At 39.5% G+C, this 25,103-nt stretch overlaps 1 protein-coding gene across 3 annotated transcripts; it reads right to left on the bottom strand.

Moving 5' to 3' along the window:
• Positions 1-627: 627 nt before the first annotated feature.
• On the bottom strand, positions 628-22,630 carry IGSF11 (immunoglobulin superfamily member 11). 3 transcript variants are annotated; one of them, XM_023516284.1, is made up of 6 exons: positions 22,455-22,630; positions 20,851-21,058; positions 18,076-18,231; positions 6,057-6,179; positions 4,818-4,968; positions 628-2,961 (listed from the first exon to the last, which is right to left on the bottom strand). In XM_023516284.1, the coding sequence occupies exons 1-6, from the start codon at positions 22,491-22,493 to the stop codon at positions 2,520-2,522; spliced, it is 1,119 nt and encodes a 372-aa protein (XP_023372052.1). In that variant the 5' UTR covers positions 22,494-22,630; the 3' UTR covers positions 628-2,519. The 3 variants fall into 3 exon arrangements, with proteins under 3 accessions (XP_023372052.1, XP_023372053.1, XP_023372054.1); XM_023516285.1 differs by having other exon boundaries at positions 4,818-4,884; positions 22,455-22,613; XM_023516286.1 differs by lacking the exon at positions 18,076-18,231 and having other exon boundaries at positions 22,455-22,612.
• Between the last annotated feature and the right edge of the window lie 2,473 nt (positions 22,631-25,103).

The following is a 25,103-nucleotide window of genomic DNA, read 5'->3' as shown; positions in this document are numbered from 1 at the left end:
CCAGCCACATACACGGGAGCTGGCAGGTTCGAATCCAGCCTGGGCCTGCCAAACAATGACAACTACAACCAAAAAATAGCTGGACATTGTGGTGGGCACCTGCAGTCCCAGCTACTTGGGAGGCTGAGGCAAGAGAATCACTTGGGCCCAAGATGAGTTTGCTGTGAGCTGTGATGCCACAGCACTCTACCCAGGGCAACAGCGTGAGACTCTTTCTCAAAAAAAAAAAAAAAAAGAGCTACAATCACACTCAAAACTTGACTGGCAATTTTATTTCAGAAATCAATAATCACTTATCTACTTAACATCTCTGTGAGGCACTGTGGAAGATGACAGAGATTCAGTGATGAAAAAACAGGCATAGATCCTGTCTTCATAAACTTTCAGACCAAGTAGTATGAAAATAGCTCAATTTATGAAAAAGGTTATTATATCTTCAGTTATATGGATGAGAACTGAAATCAAATTTCTAACAATAAGAGAAAAGGTTAAGTAGTTTTTAAAATACTATATGCCCATTAAAATGATGTGTATATTTAACAGAATGGAAAAATGCTTGTAACATTAAGGAAAGCATTAAATTAAGAAATGGTATACTCATTACTGATAATTAATGACAACTTACTCTACATGAATAAACTTTTATTGAATTTTAGATAATTAGAAAGAATAAAGAAATGCAAGATAAATGCTTTCTACATAGCATCTGATAGTATCATCTTTTTGCCACAGTATTTTCACTTTTCCTTATAAAAAGTATAGACATTCGTTTATTCAAATTTTTACAAAGTCAAGAACCATCAAATGGAAAAAATAAGTAATGCTAAAGTAAATCCATCTTTTTATCGATATTGAAATGGTTAGGTTCTGAGTGTGACCTTCTTGGAAAAAGAGCGTTTGCTGCAGCTGATGGTTTCCACTCATTCAAATAACCGGGAAAAGGTCAGGCGTCCACTGTCTGCGAAAATTATGCTGGCAGGAAAAGAGGGCAAAAAGCACGGTGGGAGAGAGAGTGAGAAAACACAGCCAGGAAAAAGAGACACTCTTTAAAAATCATGGAGTCAGTACCATAAATAATTTAGAAAACCAACCTTGGAAGAAATGTGTGGGTTGCTTAAAGTGTGATTAAGGCAAGACAGTCATCAACACTATGGTCAGATCTACGTCGCACAAAATAGAGTGGGGAGTTTGTAAATTAACCTGGCGAGCTGCAAAGGCAGCCAAAGCAGGAAAGTAACCACAAAGGCGTCTCTTTACCGTGGTGTAAACTGCATCTGGGTAACATTGTGACCTGAGCCGTCACAGATACAGGCCTGACCCTTCCAGAAGCACATCGGGAGACGTTCCTTTTGTCTCAAGTCTTCTCTCTTTTACAAACAGAATTATTTTGAAAAAAGCCAAAACAAAAACAAGTCCTGCCCTCCCTGTAACAATCTAGTAACCTCTACTTGTCAAACAAGGAGGAAGTTGTCCACCTCAGTGTAAAAGGCATCAGGTGCTGCCCTCATTAAGCGCGTCCTAGTGAGACAGCGAGGGAGACCTGGACGGCCTTGCTTTGAGAGGCTGCCCAGCAAGGCCACAGCCCTCAGCCTCACCTGCCTGCCACTGTGCTGCCCACATGACCTCACCCTCTCATGATGTCGCATTTCCCTGTGGGCTCTCTAGACACAATCACTGAATAAGGTGCTGAACACGCTGTATTTCCTAGCCCAATGCCACTCATGTATTTTTAAAAAAAAAAAAAAAACTTTTCTTTAAAAAAATACTTTTTCCAGGAAAAATGAACAGTAATTGCCATGGACCTGTATCAGATCCTAGAATAATGTAGACAGGCAAGAATCTGTCAATATAGCAATATTCCAAATATGAAATTCGTGGTTCAGGAAGAAACTGATAAATAAATAAATACTGAGGGGCTTCCCAAAGAAGTTTCCTTTGTTTCCCCCTATTTCTTACCTAATTTTGTTTGTGTAAAAAGTTTTGATTATATGATAGAACAGCCAGTCCTGTGGGGACCAACATTAACCATTTACGCCATTAAGCCCTCTTCTATAAGGAGGGAATGGGGAGAGGCAGAACATACCTCAGGGCTGCACGTTATTTCCTTAATGACAACTACGTTTTTAAATAATTTCAATATTTAAACTCCATCTGGCACTTTAGTCTTTTGAAAAATTAAGTTAGGCATCAATTAAAGAACAAGCCCATCTGGGCCGCAGTTTGGGTTTGAAGGTGCTTTCTGCTTTTGTATCTTTTTCCTTGGCTTGGCACATCTCTGAGCTCCAGCTTTTCGAACAGAATCCCAGGACACCCGTGGCAGGAAAACAAGTCTTCCTGGTGGAGGATTCCAGTCCATTTCACGTACCCCAGTGGCCAGGTAACAGCATTGCCTTCTTTGTGCTTTTTACTAATATAATGACAAGGAAAGTGTTTCTTTCCCACCGCTCACCCACCCCAACCTCCTCCGCATGTGAGGACCTTCCATTTACTCGTCTGTGAACACGATGCTCCCTCATGTTCTACACCAGCGACCCGGCCCGACTCTGGGCTGGCACCATGACGGGTACTGCACCGATTCGCTCCAGGGTTGCGTGGCTGACGGTGTAGGAGTGCGTGTGCGGAGGCCGAGACTTCCTGCTGACTGAGCCATTGCTCCTGGGCATGACCTGTGGTGATGACCCCCTGTTGGCTGTCACTACCAGAGTCTTATGAGAACCGGGGACCAGATGGTTCCCGTTAGCATAAATGGATGGTATACTGGCATTGCCCGACTGAAGGGAGAAAGACTGGTGCAAGTCACTGAAGTGGGTGAATGACTCTGTGTTTCTGTGAACTTTTGGATTGTTGCTCCAGTACCGACTGTTGTAAGTATTAGAAGAAGTCAACGTGTTGTTCTCTGAGGACGGTATCTCGGTGTGAAAGGCTTTGGCAGAAGAACATTTAGGTGGAAGGTCATCCTCTCTGAAAAGAACAAAAATAAAGTTGTCACAAGGATTTAGTCCAGGTTAATTCTGTCCTCTTATCCTCCTACCCTGGACGCTCTCTTTTCATGCCAAGGCCACTGTGTCTGAAACACAAATCCTCAGGAGGGACCACTCTATTGTGAAAGCAAACACAGCAACCCTGGATAGCCCTGGCCTTGGTACGCATTCCCTTTGAGAGATAGAGGTCAAGGAAATCTCTCCTCAACTTCTCAGTCTCCAACAATAGGAAAGGAAACATTAGATCTCTCAAACAATGTCTTTTCACACACACACATACACATTTACATACAGTTTGTTTATATATATGGTTTTGTCTTGCTTTTGTTTTCTTTTACTATAAATAGGAAAATAATCCACTGAGCTAGTTGCCATAAAATAGCCATGAAATCAAGCCATGGGCATAAAGAACTTTAGTTGGCCTGATTTTATTGCTCTTTGAGGTTTGAGGAATCACTGTGGTATGCTGATGGAAAGTTTTCCCCAGTCTGTTATGCTGAGAGGGAATCTATCCTTTCATGTGCCCACCCCTTAAGACTTACAAGGGGCTGAGAGAGATCATTAATTTAATTGAAGATGTTAACTAACTTACTTGACATTTATTGAGTACACTCTAACTAGATGTTTCATGTAAAAAACAAAACAAAACAAGCCCTACACCCAAGACGCCTACAGTCAAATGGGGGTAGCAATCAAAGCACGAACATTTTTGAGTCCGAAAGGCTGGGCGAGGAGCTAAAGATCATTTATGTGAGAAGGTGCAATGCCTGAACAAGCCTTGAATCATATCAAGGAATTTAGTAAAGAAATGGATCAAAGGAAAGAAATATGGATGGTCCAGGAGGAGAGCAGGGACTTTTGTTGAAGCCCTGAGGCACTGGGCAAGTGCAGAAGAGATGAAGGCAGAGTGAGCTGGGAAGCAGTGATGTGATACGGGCAGGCGAGGGTCAGCTCCTGAAGGGCTGTGTACATTTCACCAATGAGACCGGAATCTTTAAAGCACTTTCAACAAGGGCATACAATGATGAACTCTGTGAATGAGCCTGAACCTGGAATGTCTACAATATACCAAGAGTCCCTTTTCCTTAAAGATTATTTGGCATGGTTTTCTCAAGATTTCTGCACTGTCTTTCCAACTCCCACTTCCAGGGCCTGTCTGTGCAGCCGTAGCAGACATTGGTATGCTCTTACAGCGTTCCTTAGTGCTCTGTGTTCTCATCCACCATTTTTTTTTTTGAGACACAGTCTCACTATGTCACCCCCAGTAGAGTGCTGTGGCATCACAGTTCACAGCAACACTCAAACTCATGGGCTTAAGTGATTCTCTTGCCTCAGCCTCCCAAGTAGCTGGGACTGTAGGTGCCCGCCACAGCACCTGGCTATTTTTGTTGTTGTTGTTGTCATTGTTATTTAGCTGGCCTGGGCAGGGTTTGAACCCACCAACCTGTGTGTATGTGGCCGGCACCCTACCCATGGAGCCAGGGGCACTACCTCTCATCCACCATATTCATAAATGCCAATGTTAAACTAAACACTTGTTTTAAGCTAACTCTTCTGTTGTGGCAGCAACCTAAGCCCGCATACCCTGGAGATGGGAGAAGTGGGGAACTCTTCATTGACATCCTCCTGGTGGGGCACAGGCTAATCTTTACCCCCTTTTGTGAGCCACTGAATAAAGCTGAATAGTCCCATGAAGAAAAGTGATATATAAGAAAATAACACTTGGCCAATTTAATTTTCTTGGCCAGCAGAGTTATAACTGCAAACAAATCTTAATTCTAAAAAATAAACAGAAAACATATTGGCCATGAAGGACAAATTATCCAACACACACACCTTATTTCATTAGGAATTTCTTCTTCTTCCTCCTCTTTATTTTTGCTTCTCCAGTAAAAGAATGCCCCTAAAATCAGTGCAATGCAAAAAATGATAATAACTGCACCAGTGCCAATGGCTCCAGCTATTAGTCCAATGTTCCTGGGCTGGGCTGAAAAATATATTTAAAGAGAAGAGAAAGAGAGAAATAGCATATACCCATGCCACTGTATAAACATAGAAGTTTACTGAAGAATCTGCTTAAAATGTACAAAACTGCCTAAAATACTACATCTATATAGCGTATAAAGTTACACTCCCATTAACTTTCTCTATCCCCCATGGCCAGGGTAAGACATTTATTGAATGAATAAACATCAAATGACTGGCACACCTTTTCGAGACTACACCAAGAGCAGAACAGGGGACATGTGGCACCTAAGTCGCCTGATCTGCCCAAAATGAACCCTATAAACCAGTGGGATTCCTTATGACCTCATCCTAGCCAAACTGCTCCCTTTTGCAACTGGAATTGAGACCACCAAGAATGCTAAACTAAAGAGAAATTTTTTGCAGTTTATAACCTACTCAATTAAGCAGATATGAGAAATTAAGAAAAAAAAACACAAAAGAACTTCTTGCTACCCATAAGATCATTACAAATTTTTATAATGCCCATAGTGCTTATATAAAAAAACTGGTTTAGGCTGGGTGTGGTGGTCCATTCCACTAATCCTAGCATTTTGAGAGGGTGAGGCAGAATGATTAGTTGAGATCAGGAGTTTGAGACCAGCCTGAACAAGAGAAAAACTTCCTATTTCTCATAAAAATAGAAAGAAAAAAAAAAGCCAGGTGTGCAGAGATGTGCCACTCAGCCTCAGCTGCTTGGGAAGCTGGGGCAGAAGAATCGCTTGAACCCAGAAGTCTGAGGTTGCAGTAAGCTAGGATGGCAGCACTGCACTGTAACCAGGGTGACAGAGCAAGATTCTGTCTCAAAAAGAAAAGAAAAAAAAGAACCAGCTTGATTCGAATGATCCTAAAGAGAAAGATACTTTGTCACAAAGATTATCATTTTGCCGAGGCTGAAAAGTATACTAAAACATTATAAAACACTTCAATAACGATTCAAACCAAAAGAACTTCTATTTAATCATCAGGACACTTCAAATCAATTAAGCAGGACCGTCCTTCATTTCCTACTTTAACAAAAGTCTTAAGAGTCTCAGACCCAGAGTTGACATCAGAATTTCTTATACTTACGTGAAATAACCTGGAGATCCAGAAGACAGGTGCTGGTTCCAATGGCATTAGAAGCCACGCACTGATACAAACCTGAGGACAGCGCACTGATGTTCCGGATAGTCACTGTTCCCTGGACCTGGTCTGTCACAAAAATAACAGTCACATGAGAACTTGGCAGAAAGAATAAGAAAGCCAAAGACATCAGCAGAAGACTATAAAAACAGATTAATACCGGAGAGCTATTAATAAATTTATTTGGGGGAGGAAGAGAAATTTGGGGTCCTTGAATGTTAAAGACTAAAATCACGACATCACTTTAAAAACCCGAAACTCCCTAAGTAAGAACAATCTTGAAAGTTGATCAGCACATTAGCACGTAAAGTCCTGAATGTCGGTAGCTTTCTCTGAGGACAGTGTGGCTATTGCTCATCCTAGAATTTATGGTCAGTAGCACTGAATTTTAATTTTGAAAAAATGCACAAAAATCAAGTTAAACTTATAGTAATGTTTATTTTATACTCGATGAAGAAATGATCAAGCCTGTACTCTATGGTATAAATTACTACCGTACTCCCTCCCAACAACAATTACACTATTTGTGTTAGCTCAGATCCTCCAAGAAGCAGACACCAAGACAAGCACGAGGCTTACTGGAGGAGGCAGGGAGAGCCTCCGGCCACAGTACAGGCCTGATCTCTGTGAAGCAGAGAAGGAAGGAGGAAGGTTGGATAATCAGAGCCTCAGCACACTGTTAAGGAGTTTCCACCAGGCACATGGGGTGTTCCTGAACCAAAGTCTCCAGTGCAAGAAGCCTTCCCAGGCCCTGCAGACACAGGCCTGCAGTAGCAGCCTCACTGCACCTCCTCACTGGCTGGGAGCAGCTCGGGGAAGCTCAGCCTGGGTGTGAAGCAGTGGGGGGTCCCAAGGCGAAGCAGCTGGGGCTGTCAGTCTATAATGTTCCCACATCAGGAGGTCTGAACGGTACATTTTCAGGGCTTTAGTGTAACCCTACGAGATATGCTTATTATTAATCTCATCAAAGAGTCAAGGAGACTGAAGCTTTAGATGGGTAATAAGATTATACGGCTGGTTGTTAGGAACTGATGATGTTGGATGGAGGGATGTCATACCTTTGAGGTCTAGGCTTCACCCCACCATCAGGCAGGAAAGATAATATATCCAGTTACCTCAACCACTGCAAATAGCTGCAAACTTAGAAAAGCTTTCTAATGACACAAGGAAAATAAATGATTCCGGCAGAGTCCAAATATGCCGGGGCAGCACTTGGAGGTACCCTCACCCTGGGCTGCCTTGTTTTCATATGAACTAAGATGAGCTATCTTGTTTCTGCTGGCAACTTTCCTCTCATAGAACCAAAGGCAGGAACAGAGAGGAGTCAGCAAACACAGACCTGGACACAGGGCATTTATTAATTCAGTCACTTGATAAATAAATATTTACTGAGCACCTCCCTTTGTACTGGTTTTTCTGAGGATGGTGATATAATGATGAACAAGACAGACACAGTCTCTCACCTTAATGAGACAAGTAGGCAAGCTATGGGGAAAGTGCCAGCCAGGGCTAGAGAATACGGGGTGCTGGGAGGACAGAGGAAGGACATTTAATGAGGGACTCAGAAGTAAGTAGAACAAATGCCCCCTTGGAAACCACCCAAAACACAGAAAAGTGCTCAATAAATTAAGGTGATCAATTAATGAATAAAAGGTCTACCTCTCTCTGGTGTCCACTGCATACCCCATCCACTATAGTAAGCCTTAACTATGCCTCTTTTAATCTTTATAACAAGATTATGTTTTATATTCACTACTTTTCAAAGGTGAGAAAGTTCAGAGGAGCTATGCAATTTAAAAGGGGGGTAGGGCAAGAAAGCTACATCTTTTGTCCAAGATCACATAGTACATAAGTAGCGACAGTCTTTAAAATCACGTCTGTCCAAGTCAAAGCTCATGATCACCATAGGTAGACCTGGCTTTCCGGTAAGGCATTTAAAACCATATTGTTCTATAGGATGTAACTACAGAATATCTCCTAACTCTGCGATATACCAATGCTGTCGGTATTAATATTGTAACTAAGCCATCTGCCTACCTCCCTCTTCATTCAAACCATGTCGTAAAGTCATCATTCAAGAAAACCAATCTCTGTACACACTGTTGGTGGTGTCTTTTTTTGTGTTTTTTTTTTTTTTAATCTCGAGTTCCTAAAATTCTAAAAATCTGATGAGCTCAGACCAACCCAGTAATTTTTTTACACTTGTGTAGAGACAATCAGGGAAACTTTAACCAGCTCCCCCAAGCAGCATTCTAGCACGCAGAAAGAGGTAAGCCCTAAAGATTTTGCTTTAAAGTTACTTTTAAAAGGTGAAGTCACTGTTCTTCCTGCGGACTCTTCAGACGCTGATACCACAAGCATGTTCTTTCAGAAAGTATTATTATACGAGGCTGCCATACCATGGCCGAGTTAACCCAGAATGTAATCAGGGAGGAGAAGGACACATTGATAAGGGAGGATTAGCTAGAAACAAAACAGGGTTGTTTGTGCAGTCAGGGCAAAGCAGAGACGGGAGCGACTCCCCGGCACACAGCAGACTGCACGCAGCCACAGAGCGCGTGGCTCGTCCTGAAACTAGCAGGGATAATTCCTCATGCTGTCATTTCACTCGGCTGCTCTAGCACAGAAATAAACTGCTGAAATGAAGTCAGAGAATTTTTTTTTTCACTTTTTTTTATTTTAAAGAATAGGAAACGTTCAAGTATGTGTAATGCATAGTTGGAAAGCTCAAAGGACATCACGCCAGCCCCATCCTACAAGGCTCACAGCAACACTGAATCCCACAGAAGCTGCGCACCTGGTCCGTAACACTCTCGGGAATCAGAGAGAAACCAGTGTAAGTGTCCTTTCCAGTTCCATCCTTTCTCCTCCAGTTCAGAGCGCCGCCTCTGCTGGCTGCCTATTAGATGGTGTATCTGCTTAGACCGTGTGCTCTGGAGACAGAGCCTGCATACAAATCCACACCACCTCTACCCATTCTGTGGCTCTGTGTGTGCAACCTGTTCTTGACCTATGTTTCAGTCTTCTCATCTGTAATGTGGAGCTACCAAGTGCCTACACATCATAGGTTACACACATGAGAACTAAGTAAGACAAACACATAAAAAGCTTAGGATGGTGGCTCGGCACCCATGCTCAGTGGCTAGCACCAGCCACATACACCAGGGCTGGTGGGTGTGAACCCAGCTGGGGCCGGCAAAAGACAACAAGGACAATTACAACAAAAAAATAGCCGGGCGTTGTGGCAGACACCTATAGTCCCAGCTACTTGGGAGGCTGAGGCAAGAGACTCACTTTTAAGCCCAAGAGTTTGAGGTGGCTGTGAGCTGTGATGCCACAGCACACTACCAGGAGCAACATGGTGAGACTGTCTCCAAATAAATAAATATATAAAATAAAGTTTAAAAAAAAAAAAAAGCTTAATATAGTGCCTGGTAATGTTTTCCATGTGGAAATTCTACCCAGGTATTTCTTATAAAATTTATAAATTATTCTGAGTCATGAGAAAAATCAGTCAAAAAATTTGAAAAATGTCTAATGTCTCCAAATTCCCAATAGATATTAATCTTTAGTATTTGAGGAAGAAAGAATTCCTCAACTGTAAATTATTCTGTGTTTTATGTTCTTTTAATAATTAATGACTATAATAATATGCAGTAAACATTTCTTACATAAAGATCTCAGACGTGTTCTGTAAAAAAGATACAATAATGGAAGTATATTACATAAAAATCATGTATTTATAATATGTAAAAAAAAAAAAATGACCGCAGCCTGAAACAGGCATTTGATAATATTGTAAATAAAGGAAACATTTAAATACAAACATTTAAATGTCAAATAAAAATCTATTTAAAAAAACTTAAAGCTAACATCACAAATACTTAATATTTAAACTCTATCACTCTTAAAGGAACACTACTAGATAGCACTGGCCATAAAAAATTTTATTTCCTTTTTGTGTTGATGTTGGAGGATTAAAGTGGAGATGGAGAAGGGATGGGGTGGGGAATCTGTCCCCACTAAAAGAATGTCCAATAGCACCTTCCAGATGGGCAGTGGGATACATGCTGGTTCCTACTCGCTCATTTTATTTAGTCAATAATAAAAACATGTTGTCTGCTTGCCCTGATTTTGATTTTGCCAGTGAAATAGACATTGCTTTTGCCAATTCAGATTTTAAATTCATTTCCGATTTCGTGTCAGTGTATTCCACAGCAACCTCCCTCTCTTCTTCTCTTTGCATTTCTGTCATTAAAGTAATCACACAGATCCCAAAGCTTACAGCAAATATCAAACATTGGAAAACACCAATGCACATTACTGGGCAACATCTGAATATGTCATATTCAAATACCCTGATATTAACAACATTACGTAGAATCGCACATCGACAGTGCCAAGTTAAGGACTTGTTTTGCTTCCAAAACTTATCTTTTGGAATACTATTCTTGGCACTTACGTAAAATATACCATGTGTATAAAAATATTAACATTTATTTGCAAGACGATTTACAGGAATGATTTGCCACTGGCAACACATAAGGCCATCAACACACAGTTATAACTACAGCAACAGCTATAAGCAAGACTAATTGATTAGATCTTGACTGCTTTCTCCTGATTACTTCTGCATTTTCAGAAATGTTGACTCTCCTTTTGCTTTTAACTTGACATCACTGGATTCTTACGAATCAGTATGTCTCTATGTTGACTATGAAGCTTTCTTTTATTTTTTTTTTTGAAGCTTTAATTCTCCTTTACTCCAGAAACGTTACCATCGTATCATCATTTTAATCCTTATCTAGAGGTCCACAGAGATCACTAACCCACTTGCTACCTTTCTCACACAAACCTCTACAAATTCCTTCTGAGTTAAGATGGTTACCACTTATTCAGTGGCTCACAAAAGAATCTGGATGAAATCTGACTCTTCTGAGTCTCAATATCAATCAAGTCTCATATCTTATTGATTTTTGTCCTCAGTCGCTCTTGAATCCTACCCTCCTCCTATCCCTTCTCCATCCCTATTTCCAGGGACTAAGTTCAGACCCTCTTCATTTCCTGAAGCGTTTTCTTCCACAGTGTCCCATTTATGACCTAGTTGCCAATCTTTCACACTGACTGCTGATATTATTTGTACAATGCACAATCTGGCTATCTTCTCTGGCTTTATAAATGTTGGTCAGTATGTAGTATCCACTGTCTCGAAGATAACATCCTAAATCCTTGAATGTTAAATAAAGCCTTTTTACAATCCAGACCTAAGCTTACCAAGTTCTTCTCTGGCCAAACCCCTATGAACTTTTGTGTCAGCTTCATAGATCTTCTCGGTTAAAAATGTCAAACTTTCACACTTGCAAAATTTTGCATGTAGGGTTCCCTCTATTTAAAACACTCACTTTTTACCTCGTAAAACTTCTATCAATCATTTAAAGATCCTTTCTGTTCAGAATCTACTTCCCCATAAAGTATTCCTGGACTTCTCAAGAAGAATTAATATCTCTACCTTCAATTTCATAGCACTATACATCTTTTCACAGCATTAATCTGTAGTTCTATGATTATATCTTTATATCTATCTCCTCTGCGAGACAGTGAGCTCTGAGACGGGAGATGTTTCTTTATATTTGCATTTCTCCACCTTCCCCACACTCTACCCTACATTAGTCGTACAGAATAAGTGTTGTGTATGTGGATGTACTTGTGGACACACACATATATACATTTAAAGAATATATGTATAAATAAATGAATACAGTTACAATAATCACTGGCATTTAATCTTTCAAAGAAGAAGGACTACTAAACATCATATGAGACTTGCTTCTTCATGTCAGAAGGCAAAAAAGAATGGAAAAAAACTTGTCTTCAGTTAGAATAACATTTTGATAAAGCAGAAACAAGCACTCATTTACTCAGCAACTTATGTGAGTGAAAACTTTTCTGGAAGGGAAACAGTAGTGAGGGTTCAAGAAGAGGATGAAGATTCCCAGGTCTTCCAAGCACAACAAAGGAATGGGAGCCCGTGTATCAGCAGACTTCAGGCAAACCTGGTCTCACCTCTATACTTTGGCCTTCTCCTTCATAACATGCTAATGTATGGTTGACACAGAAGAGCGTCTTACAACGATATATAAGACCCTCTCCTGTGCCAGCCATGACCTCCAAAGTTCTACACAGAGTTTCCAAGTAATCAGGCAAATTAATCATCTCTTTTTACTGTATTAAATTATAAAAGGATGAGAACAACCAAGGACTTCTTAGAAACCATGAAGAAGAAGTGCATATTTTAGGAAAAGTTAACCACTACTAAGGAAAATAAATGTATTATTTTACATTTACCAAAGTAAAAGAATAGGAAATTAACTGCCATTATTTGCACATACGTTTAAATACATATTTTAAGGTTCTCTGTATTTCTTCAATGTGTGAAGGTTATTCTCTCTATGGGAGTCAAAAAGAAGATTTTTTTTTTCTAAGTATATAAGCCTCAGCCTTTCTTGCAGTGTTCAAGTTGTACTGAACCATCGTGAGAAGTAGTTCTGCTGATCTTCATCCTCGGTTGCCAAGAGCCTGCATGATTTGGAGAGCGAGTGTCATTCCAGAGAGAAATCACCCTGTTTACAGACAGGACCTCGAACAGGTTACTCCTTCAGTTGAAAGAAGAACTAGAATTCATCCACTTGTTCAAGTGATAGTAATCACTGAAATAGCTAATATTTACTGAGAATTTATTATGTACAAAGTACTACTTTAAAAAATTATGACTAACTCATTTATTCATCTCAGCATTCCAGGAGATTGATTTTTTTAGATCTCTGAGTTTCAGGTAGATTTTTAAGTCCTCTGTGAAAACAGAAGTTCACAAACCTGGGCTACATTTATGTGTGGAGTCTGATTTTACTTTGTACATATGGTATAGGATTTTACAAGCCAAAAATGTTAATGTAACAATCTATCTCAAATTGGTAAAAAAAAAAAAAAAAGGAGGGGTGGGTAGGCAGGGGCTATTGCCAGAAACAAAAACAGCAACAACAAAAAAACACAACCCACAGCCTAAGGCCAACTACAGAAAAACAATGCAGACAAAGGGTATATATGAAGAAATGACAACCATGGAGTACTATTCGAATAACCATAAGAAGATGGAGACTTTACACCTTTTGTATTAACCTGGATGGAGTTGAAGATCATTCTCCCTAGTAAAGTATGGCAATAATGGAAAAGCAAGTATCCAATGTCCTCAATACTAATATGAAATCAACAGATGAACAACTACATGCCCATACAAGAGAAAAACCCAATAAAATCCAAGTGGGGATGAGGAGGCGGGGGAAAGAGAGAGGGAAAAGAAGGAAGGGAGGAGGATGATTAACATGCTCTGACCTAACTGGCCAACATAAGGGTAGATGGCACATCTCCTAGGTGAAGAGCTCAACTACAACTTGGACTTTACCTAACACACACACACACACACACAAACAGTGTAACCTAATCATTAGTACCCTCATATTAATTCTGAAATAAAAAATACATATGTAAAAGAACATTGCCACAAAAGTTTTAAAATTCAATGTAAAGGCAGATTGAACAGCACTCAGAGCAAAAGAGAGAAATGCAATCTGGAAGATAAAAAACAACAACAAATTACTAGAATGCTGCACAGAAAGATAAAGGAATTTCAAGATAAGCAAGGGATTAAAATGTACTATTTAAAATTAAAAGCTACACCAAGAGCTAGTAGGGAAGAATAGAGAAAACAGAAAAGAAGGCTGTATTCAGAGACATAACAACTATGAATTTTTCAGAACTGACAAAGGGCACAATCTCTCTATTTAGAAAGCACTATAAGCCCATGGCAAGAGAAGTAAAAACACATACCTAAAAATATTGTAGGATACATCAAATACCAAGTAAAAGAAAATCTGAAAAACAAATAGAAGAAAAATACCAATTCCCACAAATAGATCAACAGCAGATTTCTCAATAGTAACAACCAAGGTCAGAAGAAAATGAAGTGATATTTCCAAATTCTTGGAAAAATAACTGATAATCAAGCATTCTATACTCAGCTAAACTGCATTCAAGAGTATGGGAAAAAACAAAGGTATTTTCAGAAAAACCTGAGAACATTTACCACCCACAGACCATCAATGTCATATACCTCCTAAAGGGTGAGTGTCTTAGTAGTGAGAATGTGAGACACAGAAAAAATGAGTGTGATGAAGGAAGGAATGTGGAACCAAGAAACAGGCAAACTTTGGGTAAATCCAACTACAACTGACAATAAATATAACAACAACAATGGGGATGGCTAATGATGGGGAAAGTTAAAAATGATGTGGACAAACCCACTAAAGCCAAGGAAATTAACAGAATTTCAGCAAAGAAAGATACAGAAGTCTAAAACATGCGAGAGAAGCCGAGTCAAGCTAAGAATCAATGAAAAGGCCCAACAAATGGCTAATAGGAGAAAACAGGATTTGTGAGAGGAAAATGCACAGACGGTGGACAGTAGAAGAAGTTAAAGCTCTCTAGAGGTATTTTTACTTCTAGACTACATTAAATTCTTACATACTTAAGAATACGCTAAGAGAAATATAATTGTTTCTTAAAGAAGAAGAAAGATTATAAGGGACACTCAAATCATCAGTAGAAGGTATGGGGGGGGGAGTAAATCAAAATAAGTAAGAGAAGTAGATCAAAGAAAGTAAGATCAAATAAGATCTTAGACATTTACTTAACTATAATCATAATTAATCGAAATGGATTCAAACAGTCAAAGGCTAGAAGCTCTAAGATTGCAGACTGAAAACCAAATTAAATCCAGATATCAACAGTTTATGGAAGATACACCCAAAACATAAAGCAGGGAAAGCTGAAAGCCAATGAACCGTGAAACAGAAACGTACCAACAAGATTTAATCAAAGAAAGCTACTGGAGCTTTTAATTTTAATAAGTAAACTAATGCAAAAAGCATAATAAGCATAGAGAACCCATTGTACGTAACAAACCCATAAGCACCTGGTGATAGAGGCTCAAGACGCATTCATTAAAATCAGCAGAATGGTAAGAACTGACAAATCCACAATCTTACCATGTGATTTTTAAACACAACTTTCTCATAAAATAGCCAAAGCAGATAAAATATGGATAAAGACAGAGTACTGAATAATACAGTTACCAAGTTTTACATGCAATGTCTGACTATATCCTAGCACATGCCACTGGACATAATCGCTCTATTTACTCTCGGCCTTGTGCACTGTACTCCAAACACAGGGACATCTGATGTCAAGGCCTTCGTACATTCATTGGTTCTCCGGCAATGCCTTCCAGCCCCATGTTCACGTGGCTCATTCCTCTATTATTTTTAAAAGTTTGCCAGAATATCATCCTTAGAGTCTTACCCTAAGTACCTACTTGAAAACTGCAGCTCTTCATTTCCTAACCTATCTACTGCTGTACCCTGATCTATTTTATCCCCATAGAACTTATTACTTAAATTTAGAAAATTCTGCAATTGATCAAATATATTCAGTTTCTATTCACTAGAACAGTGATTTTTCAACCAGTGTGCCACGAGAGGGTCTTAGGTAGGCTGCAAACATTTTTTAAGATTAATTATTTTCAAAAGAAGTCCAAAGCACAGCAGGTGTAGTCTTTTTTAATTTTTGCTCTTAGTGTGCTGTAGAAGTTTAACTACAGGTTTAAGTGTTCTCTACAAAGGGAAGGATATTTGTCCTCTTCAGTGATGTCTCTCCAGCACCTAGAACAGTGTCTGTCACCTGGTACTTGCTCAACTAATGTTTGTTAAATGGACGAAGTACAGAAATTGATGCAAACATATAGATTTGGCCAGAGGTCGCTCTTTCAAACTAGTCCCTACATATTAAAAAAAATTTCTAATCCCAAAATATTACTACCCTGTCACCAGCTAGAATTCTGGGATGCCTTCTCTTGGGTTCAAATATTCTTTCCCCAGAAAATGCACCATGATTTTATATGAAATAATTATAATTATGAAAGTACATCTTTTAAGAAAAATATCAAAGTTATTTTAAGATTATATGCTATTTTGAGATCTACTTTATTGTTTGATGAAAATATTTCAAATTGTATATGAAAACGCCACACTGTACTCCATGACTGTATTAGTATACACAGGCTATCATTTAATTAAAAAAAAGAGGCAAATTTTGCAGGTTTTTTATTATTTCAGATTAATATGAGGGTAAAACGATTGGGTTACATTGTTTAATTTCTAAGGTAAAGTTCAAGTTGCAGTTGAGCCCTTTACCCAAGGGGTATGCTAGTACCTTATATTGTGCACATTAGCTTAAACTAAAAATCTAACTCGCCTAATGTGCATTATGATAGAAAATGTTATCCAAAGTAATTCTGATAATCAATCCAGAGTTTGAATTATAAAGACAAAAGTTTTCATGTTTGGCATTAAAGTTCACTTTTATACCTTCCACACCAAAGAATATTTAAGTTGCAAAGAGGGTACCAAGAGCTTTGACTGATACACACTTATGCAGAAACAAAGAGATATCAAAGGCTCTTTCTACAGATATTCCTCAACTTACATACAAAAAAGCACTGTCAAATTTCATTTGTAATTCCAAACTCCATCCAGTATTCCACAGAATCTTATAAATATAAATCGTGGAATGTTAATGTGGTCATACAGGACTTTGAAGATGATATTCTTAACCCCCTTATTTAAAAAAAAAACCATAGGCCCAGAGAGGTGAGCTGTTACAGAAATAGTTATGGGAAAATCTGGAATCTGGTTTTTAATATTCAAGAGAAGAACTTTTATAACCATGCCCCTTACAATGGTAAGATTAACAAATCAGTCTACCAAAAAAAAGCTATTTCGCCAACAGTGTGGCTGAAACATTTAGCAATGAGTATTGCAGTCATCATTATTAAAGCAACCCAAAAGTTATATTGAAAAGAAGGTTTTATTAATAATGAATTGAAAGATGATAGGAAGGTCCGTCAATATTTCTGTTGGGACTCCTAACGAAAACTTACAGGTTCCGTCGAGTCTTATGGCCCTGGTTCTGTAATATGTACGTCTTTACCACAGAACCCAGGATTTTCCTTTTCCATGACAAGCATGTACCATCAATACGATTCAAACTCATCAGGCATAATGAAGGTCACTGGGGCCTCTCCATTACCTGCTAACTCTGCATATTTAAATTAAGATTTGTAAATCTGCCCAGAGATACTATAAGAAGCACTTTCTGTATTAGAGATGAAGTAACACTGGAGGCTGCTAAATTTTATTTTCTTGAAACAGAAGGGTTTTTAAAAATAATTCTATAATTTTCCCTCATTGGTTTTCATAAAATCTCCTCAGCTTTTCAAGGATGTTTCCTTTAAAATCAAATTTAAATAGCTGGCTTTACAGGCAAAAGCCACCATGACACTAAGGCCTCCTCCATCTTCACCTGTCTGATATGATCATTTCCTCTATCGCCCGGGATTGGAGGCCTTTTCCTGTTCTCCTTCCTGTCTTCCTTATGTAATAATATTTGAGGCTGAAAATAGCAGAATTAACTCTCTCATGACTGTTGAAATTTCACCTCTTAAAATAGGCAGTGTCTCATGCAGGAAGTAGGTTCTCTTCTCAGAAACTTCAAGAATTGTCATAAGAGTTAACTCAAAGCTCTCACTGAGCTATTTTAAATAGTTACTTGAATGAAACAGAACTTCCATACATAATTAGCACTGGCTGAGATGTATTTCAGAAAGGCAACATACAGCAGAGAAAGAAAATGTTTTATTCACTTTAAAGCTGAAAACACAAATGAACCAGAAAGCTTTTTCAGTAGTTACAGGGTATTATTTTTCAAAATCTATTAAAGCTAATTACTTAATGAAGCTTAGAATCAGAATTTTTCATGGTAACTAATAACATGGGTAAAGTAGCACTGTACATACCCTGAGTGGCTGTTGGAGGTAGTTTGAGGGTATTGTCTAACTTCTCCCAAAGGTAAGTTGGCCGAGGAATGCCTTCCTCTGAGCTACAGAGCAGGATGACATCGCTGCCAAGATCCTGGGATCCTTGGATTTGGCAGTGTGGGGCAGAAGGGGGAACTATAATAGGAAGAGTAAGCAATAAAGTACACATTTACTGTGAGCCAAGTGATGACGGCGGAGACATCAACATTCAGTACACTGGAGCCTCAGATAACATTGTTTTGGGGACGTACCAGGAGACAATCTCATGGCTGAAGCCAGAGGGTCATTATAATACCAATTCACAAGGACTGGGCACAGGAACAGGGCCTACAACTTCAGTGGGAGTGGGCAAGGAGCAAATAGGTAATACGGGGTTACGCTCATTGACTACATTTTTAAGATCTCTAATGGCCTTAGTTTTACTCTGCTTCCTCTAAAGAATTCTCAAGACCCTTCATGTCAACACATTCCCTATAAAATCATTGTTAAAAGAAGTCACTTTCAGAGGCTATTCCAGGGAAAAGCAACATACCCTAACTATTCTCTGGCTAAGACCACCTTAACAAGGTCCTGTGTTACTTTGCAAACACAAACCAGAGAGACACTTTATGCCAAATTCTGCATTATGTCAGGGAAAGCTAGAATACGGTTCAAGTAAGGGGGGGATTGCTTACAGTAAGACAGATAAGAACAAAAAGAGGATGAAAGAAAAATTACCAAAAAAGAACACTAACAGAATATAGTGCTTATGTGTAGTAAAAAGCAAGCAAATAAAAATACAAACTAAGCCCAGGCTTTAAATCTCCTATCAGGGAAGGTAGGTAGAATTTAAGTTCAAATGGTGATACATTTGCAATGCTAATGACTTTTCAATAAATATGTTTACCCTTTCAAAAATGAATAAATGAATCAATGAAAAATGAATGCAGAGTCCACAGAGGAATCAGGAGACAGGGGATGGGGGAAGAAAGAACAATGAAAGGGCACAGAGAGGAAGAGTAAAAACCTCTTAGAGAATCCTAACTGCTGTGACTGGGTAAACAATTCCCTCAATTTACAACTTTGACATGGCCACGATGCTATGGTGAAAAAAACAAAATAGGTAGCATTAATTATTAAAAAAAAAAAATTAAAGGCTTTTTCCTTCCTTTAAAAAAATCGAAAAAATAAATGAGCTTGGATAAGGTGGAAAGCCAGCTACCTAACTTATAGGTATAAGCAATCAGAATAATATTTAATTCCATTATCCCTCTGTACTCAGCACTCAAAAAGATTTTGAGAACAGAAATCACCAGCCTGGTCCTTAGTTTTCTTATTCTGTCTAAAGGCTAGAGAAAAGGACACCCTGGTTTAGAGCATATTCTTGCCCAAGGGGGAATCATAACAAGAATCCCCAACACCTGTATTCTCAAGTGACTCAACAAGACAAAAGGATTAGACGGGAATGCTGGGCAAGGACTAAGGGGGTAGATTCTGAGAGCCGGGTGCAAGGAAGGAGAATCAAGAGGATAGGCCTCCTCTAAGCACGTTCTCCATCTCCCCAAATGAACTGAATTTGGCTATCTCTGCAAGTGTCCATTTAGAGAGCATTGTTTTATTTCAGAGACAGAAGAGCTGAGAAATAAAACATGTTTAAAATGAATACAGTTTAGTGTGAGACAGCCTAACAGCCTGGTATAATGAGAACAGTGATGGCTTGAATAAGGTCTAAATTTTGGTGTGAACTTTACTGTTGTTCATTGTCTATAAAATCTGGGAAAAGGCCCTGAATCTATTTAGTCTCAGCATCTAGTTGATATTTATTGTTTAAGCAAGAATACTTTTTTAGAGTAAACGGAGGCATTATTAAAATTATGCCAGGCCAAGAGGTGCAGGCTGAGAACTGTGTGAGCCTGTTTAGTCTGACGCATAAATGAAGTGACAGTGCTGCCCCCATACATGCTGAGACTTCTGCTTCACATCATACCTACAATTAAAAAACCTTGATTCAATTTGCTCTCAACGGTAAGCTCTGTCCTGTAGAAGCTTGAGAAAATGAGAGGGCATTTTTTTCTTTTTTTGAGACAGAGCCTCAAGCTATCACTGTGGGTAGAGTGCTGTGCCATCACAGCTCACAGCAACCTCAAACTCCTGGGCTCAAGCGAGTCTCTTGCCTCAGCCTCCCAGGTAGCTGGGACTACAGGCGCCCGCCACAATGCCCGGCTATTTTTTTTTTTTTTTGGTTGCAGCCATCATTGTTGTTTGGTGGGCCGGGCTGGATTCGAACTCGCCACCTTAGGTGTACGTGGCTGATGCCTTAGCCACTTGAGCCACAGGCGCCAAGCCAAGAGGGCACTTTTGATGGTATTTTATACCACCTTTCTCCACCTTCAGAAAAAGTCATTGAAGTAGCTAGCTTTAGAGACTGCCTGAATGAGAACAGGAGTGTGAAGGCTGCATAAGAAGCCTGGACCGTGGACCAGAGCTGGAGCTGAGAGAAGATGGAAAGAGTGTGGAAGGAAGGGCAGGAGCAAGTGTGCTCCATAAGAGATTTTTGTTTGTTTGTTTAATTGGAGAATAGGGCATATGACTTTATTTAACATTTATACACAAGACCCCTCTAATTTCCCAAAGAGGTGTAGGGATGGAGAAATAAACACCACATGTGCTCACTTTCAAAACTTGGAACTAATTCACAGGAGAGTCTTTTTTTTTTTTCCTCATAGGAGGTTCTTAAGTAAAGCCGAAGGCACCTGGAACACTTCTGCCACTCACCTAACACCGTGAGACCAGTGACCCCGATGTTCCTGCCCCCTCTGTCTGGGAGGTTGTTGACCAGACACTGGTAGGTCCCTGTGTCTGACAGCTGAGTGTTATTAATGAAGATGGAGACGTTGGTGGCTGGCATGGTGCCTGTAAATCCTACCCTACCGTGGAACCGGGGGGCACCATCAAACATCTGTCCACCCTGATACAGGATGACCTGCAAAAGAAAGCAAAATGAGTAAGTGGGCCCTGGTATGCCCTCCTGGGCACGTAACGGTAACTATCTAGGAGACAGGAATGAATGTTGCTGCACTGAATGCTGGAAAATTCTATTTCTAATTCGAGAGTTGTCACCAACTTTTTATTATCACACCTATCCATAGGTATCTTGGGGTTCTAAATTCTCACACACCCTATCAGAATAACATTTCTTCCTTACCTAACTTATCAGAACACAGAAAATGTCTTTAAAACTACCCTATTATCAGCCAATAAATATTTTACCAGTTCAAAAAATTAATTTCAAAAGAAAAAGTTTTTAAAATATTAGCACTGCCATTCTCAGGCTTATTAAATCACACAGTGATAGACCATAGCTACAGACAGAACATAAATGTCATAAAAGGGAGAGTTATAAGTCCACGATTGCTGTTCTTATTTCAATTTCTATTATCAAAGTTAAATATTCATGGGAGAGGACTCAGAAGGGTGTGGAAGAAAATCCCTCTGAGCTGAGAATGGGGGACTCAGCTCTACTCAGGCTCTCCCTGTTAATGTTTGGATAACTACAGTCAAGTTCTTTCTTTTATGTCTGTCAGATTCCATCCTTGACTCCTAAAAAGATTAGGTTGAACAAAATGATCTTGAGGGCTCAGTCAAACCACAAAAATCCCATGGGTTCTGTTAAATCCCATGGGTTCTGTTGAATCCCATATTAGAAAATATAGCTTACCAAGTATTTTCAGTTAGAAACAAGTTCACTGAAGCACAAAAGTTTCACAAAAGGTATATTATCATTACGAATAAAGGTTTAGCTATTATATAGTTTCCTGAGCATTATTTTCTGCAGTGGGAGCTATAAATTATGGGTCTTTTTCCTATAACGGATACGGCTTTGGGGAGTAGCTTCCATTTTCACATATATTCTTTCACACTCTAATTTACATAAGACTCTTCCAGTCTGGCAAATATGCCTAGTTGTGTTTATTTTAAAATACTTGTGAAATCAACTAAACAAACCAAGTATCATAACACTACCCTGTTACTTCCTTACTACTGTCATCTGATAGTATAATCGCAGCCACCTGTGTTAGTGCCTGCCCTTCTGTCGTCTTTATTTTTTCTATCTTGGTGTTTTCCTGTCAGTAACGTTTCTGATAAAGTTCCAGAAGGATCCCCTTAACATGGATTAGATTTTTTAAGGGACTTTTTAGAAAAGATATGTGACTTCTGATAGCTGACCAGTAATGCAGAGGAGGAGGACCTGAAACAGCACAGCACCCTGAAAATGCCACCTTCTCCTAGAAATCAGACGTATGCTCAGGAGCCTTCCCTGCCCATCTCCTCCCAGAGGATTAACATGTCAGTGATGGCACAGGACGGAACAGAAGTACCTGTTCAGGCTGGTTGGCATTGGAGAGAGGAATGACCATCCAAATGACATTGAGGTTGATGAGGGCAGCACTGGTGGTGAAAGTGCAGGGCAGGACTGCCGTCTGGCCCCGGGCCACCTGGATACTCCCAGGGCTCTCTGACACTTCCAGGGATGCTGCAACACCTACAGAAGAAGGAACAGGGAGGTTATGTGCTCGCCCCTTCCCAGCGGTCCAAACCCCTTCAGAAAGGCTTATGTGTTTTACATTATAACACTATTCTTGATAAAGTGAGCAGACTCACGTGACAGTCTTACTAAACAACTGCTGACAAGTCACTGAGTCAAAATAACAAAATTGGCTCACCTCTGTACCTCTTGGAAACTACAGCTGAAAAACATTAGAAGGCTGTTTACTCTCTTTTGTAAGACACCATCTGGTATTTGCCCAGACTCAAATACAGCATGGGAGAATTCAACTGGCAGGGCTCGCGCCAAACTTGCAGAGTTGATGAAAGATGAGAAATAGATCGATTTTTTTTAAGTATCATTACAATAGCACACCATGAAATTACATGTTTATGTATAAATCTAACAAAGTACAATGTAGCTTCTATATGCTATACTATTAGAAAAGACAATCTAATTTTAAAATGGGCAAAAGATTTCCATAGACCTTTCAACAAGGGCTTATAAGCACGTGGCAAGATCCTCAATATCATTAATCAGTGGGCAGATACACATTAAAACCACAGTAAGAGGCCACCATACATCTACTGGAATGGCAATAACCCAGAGAAAATGTAGAGAGACTCAAATTTCATATATTGCTGGTAAAATGGTACAGCTGCTTTGGAAAACAGTTTCAGTTTCTTAAAAAGTTAAAACATAAATATACCATACGACTTAGCAACTCCATTTCCCAGGAATCTGCCCAAGTAAAATGAACATTTATGTCCAGCAAGGACTTGTCTGTGAATATGATAGCAGCATTATTCCTATCATGCCCCCAGTGGGGAAGAACACAAATATTCATCAACTGGTCAACAGATAAACAAATGTGATCCATACATGCAACAGAATAGTCTCCAGAGATAAAAAGCTTCAAACTACTGACACATGTTACAGCATGAATGTACCTCTCAAAAGCATTTCACTGAATGAAAAAGTCCAGACACAAAACACTGCACAATCTATGATTCCACATACATGAAATGTCTAGAAAAGGCAAATCTACAGAGACAAGACACAGATTAGTGGCTGCCTGTGGCTAAAAAGGAGTGAGCAGAGAATGTCACCCCCAAGATCAGTGGAACTTTTAAGGGTGATAGAAAACTTCTAAAACCAGGTTGTTGTGATGGCAATACAACTCTGTAAGTCTAGCAGAAATCACTGAATTTTATACTTTAAGGGGATGAATTTGCAGAATATAAATTATACCTCAAGAACACCGTTAAAATTCAAAAAAGAAGAAAACTGAATCACCAGAGCCAACTCCTGGGAAGTCAAAATAACTGTTATCTCTTCTGCAAAGAATGCCTGCCTCCCTGGGACTATGGAACCGCACGGAAATAACAGGACATTAAAACAGGACAGTGAACCCCTACGAAGAGGTTGTTCTACATCATGAAAAATACATTAGGTCTATGGCAGTACCTCAAACTACTCTGAAGTCATAGTATCTCAATTCTCCCCAAAACGTTAACTCACTAGCTCGGTTAGGATTATAATTGGTTTAAAAAATAAATGTACATAACACCTTCCTTCTACAGAACTTCATGTTCTTCCCACACAGTCTGATGACGTTCTCAGGAGTTTAATTTGCAGAATAAAATGTTTCATAAAATAAGCCATCTGTGACAGATAGCACAAAAAAGCCTTGGATAATATCAGGAAAAGCCTCTCAGTTTTAAAAAGGAAGTTGAAAGGCCCTCAGAAGCAGAAAGGGAAGGTTATTAGACGGTGGAGAGGCAATGAACAGAAGGACGGGAGTATATTTGTTATAACGACACCGCGAAGTTAGGAACATTGCTACTAGAGATATTTTTAAGATTAAGTATGGGAGGCAACCTGGCAACAGAGAACCTCCATCACCGCATCCTTCAAACAATACTGCAAGTTAGAAGTGAGTTTGATCCCCTGAACTGTGCAGGATGACGCGTACCGTCCACCACCGAGTCCCTGCTTCTAAGCTGAACTCACACAATCTTTGACACGAATTTTAAAAAGAAAACAAATGACCAACTTGTACTAAAATGAAAGAGAAAGATGTAGATGAGAAAAATGGCCACGACAGAGCAAGCAGAGGACGAGCGTGTCTCAGAATGGGGTGGGAGCTGGAAACAGCAGGTCTGCTGGCACAGCACAAGCCTCTGGGCAGCAAAAGCTCCGAAGGCCGCTCCTATTTATTTCACATTCTTCCATGGGGTTAACCCTGAAATCTCAATTTTTGAGACAGCTGCGTAAGAAATATTCTAAAGGAGTTGCTTTCGGAACTTGTCAAGATGTGGACTTGAAGCTGGACAGATCTGATTTGCAATTTGGCTCTTTCACGTAATTAGCTGTGTGGCCCCAAACAGGTCCCTTAGTCTGCGAGTCTGCTGCTTCCTCTGTGTAACAGAGCCACATAGTGTTACCGCGTCATCAGAGGGTGTGATGAGGGCAGCACAAT

The sequence above is a fragment of the Otolemur garnettii genome, unplaced genomic scaffold, assembly GCF_000181295.1.
Source record: "Otolemur garnettii isolate 467f Iridium unplaced genomic scaffold, OtoGar3 scaffold00089, whole genome shotgun sequence".
Classification (NCBI taxonomy): Eukaryota; Metazoa; Chordata; class Mammalia; order Primates; family Galagidae; genus Otolemur; species Otolemur garnettii.
This window is presented reverse-complemented; position numbering and strand designations above follow the sequence as displayed.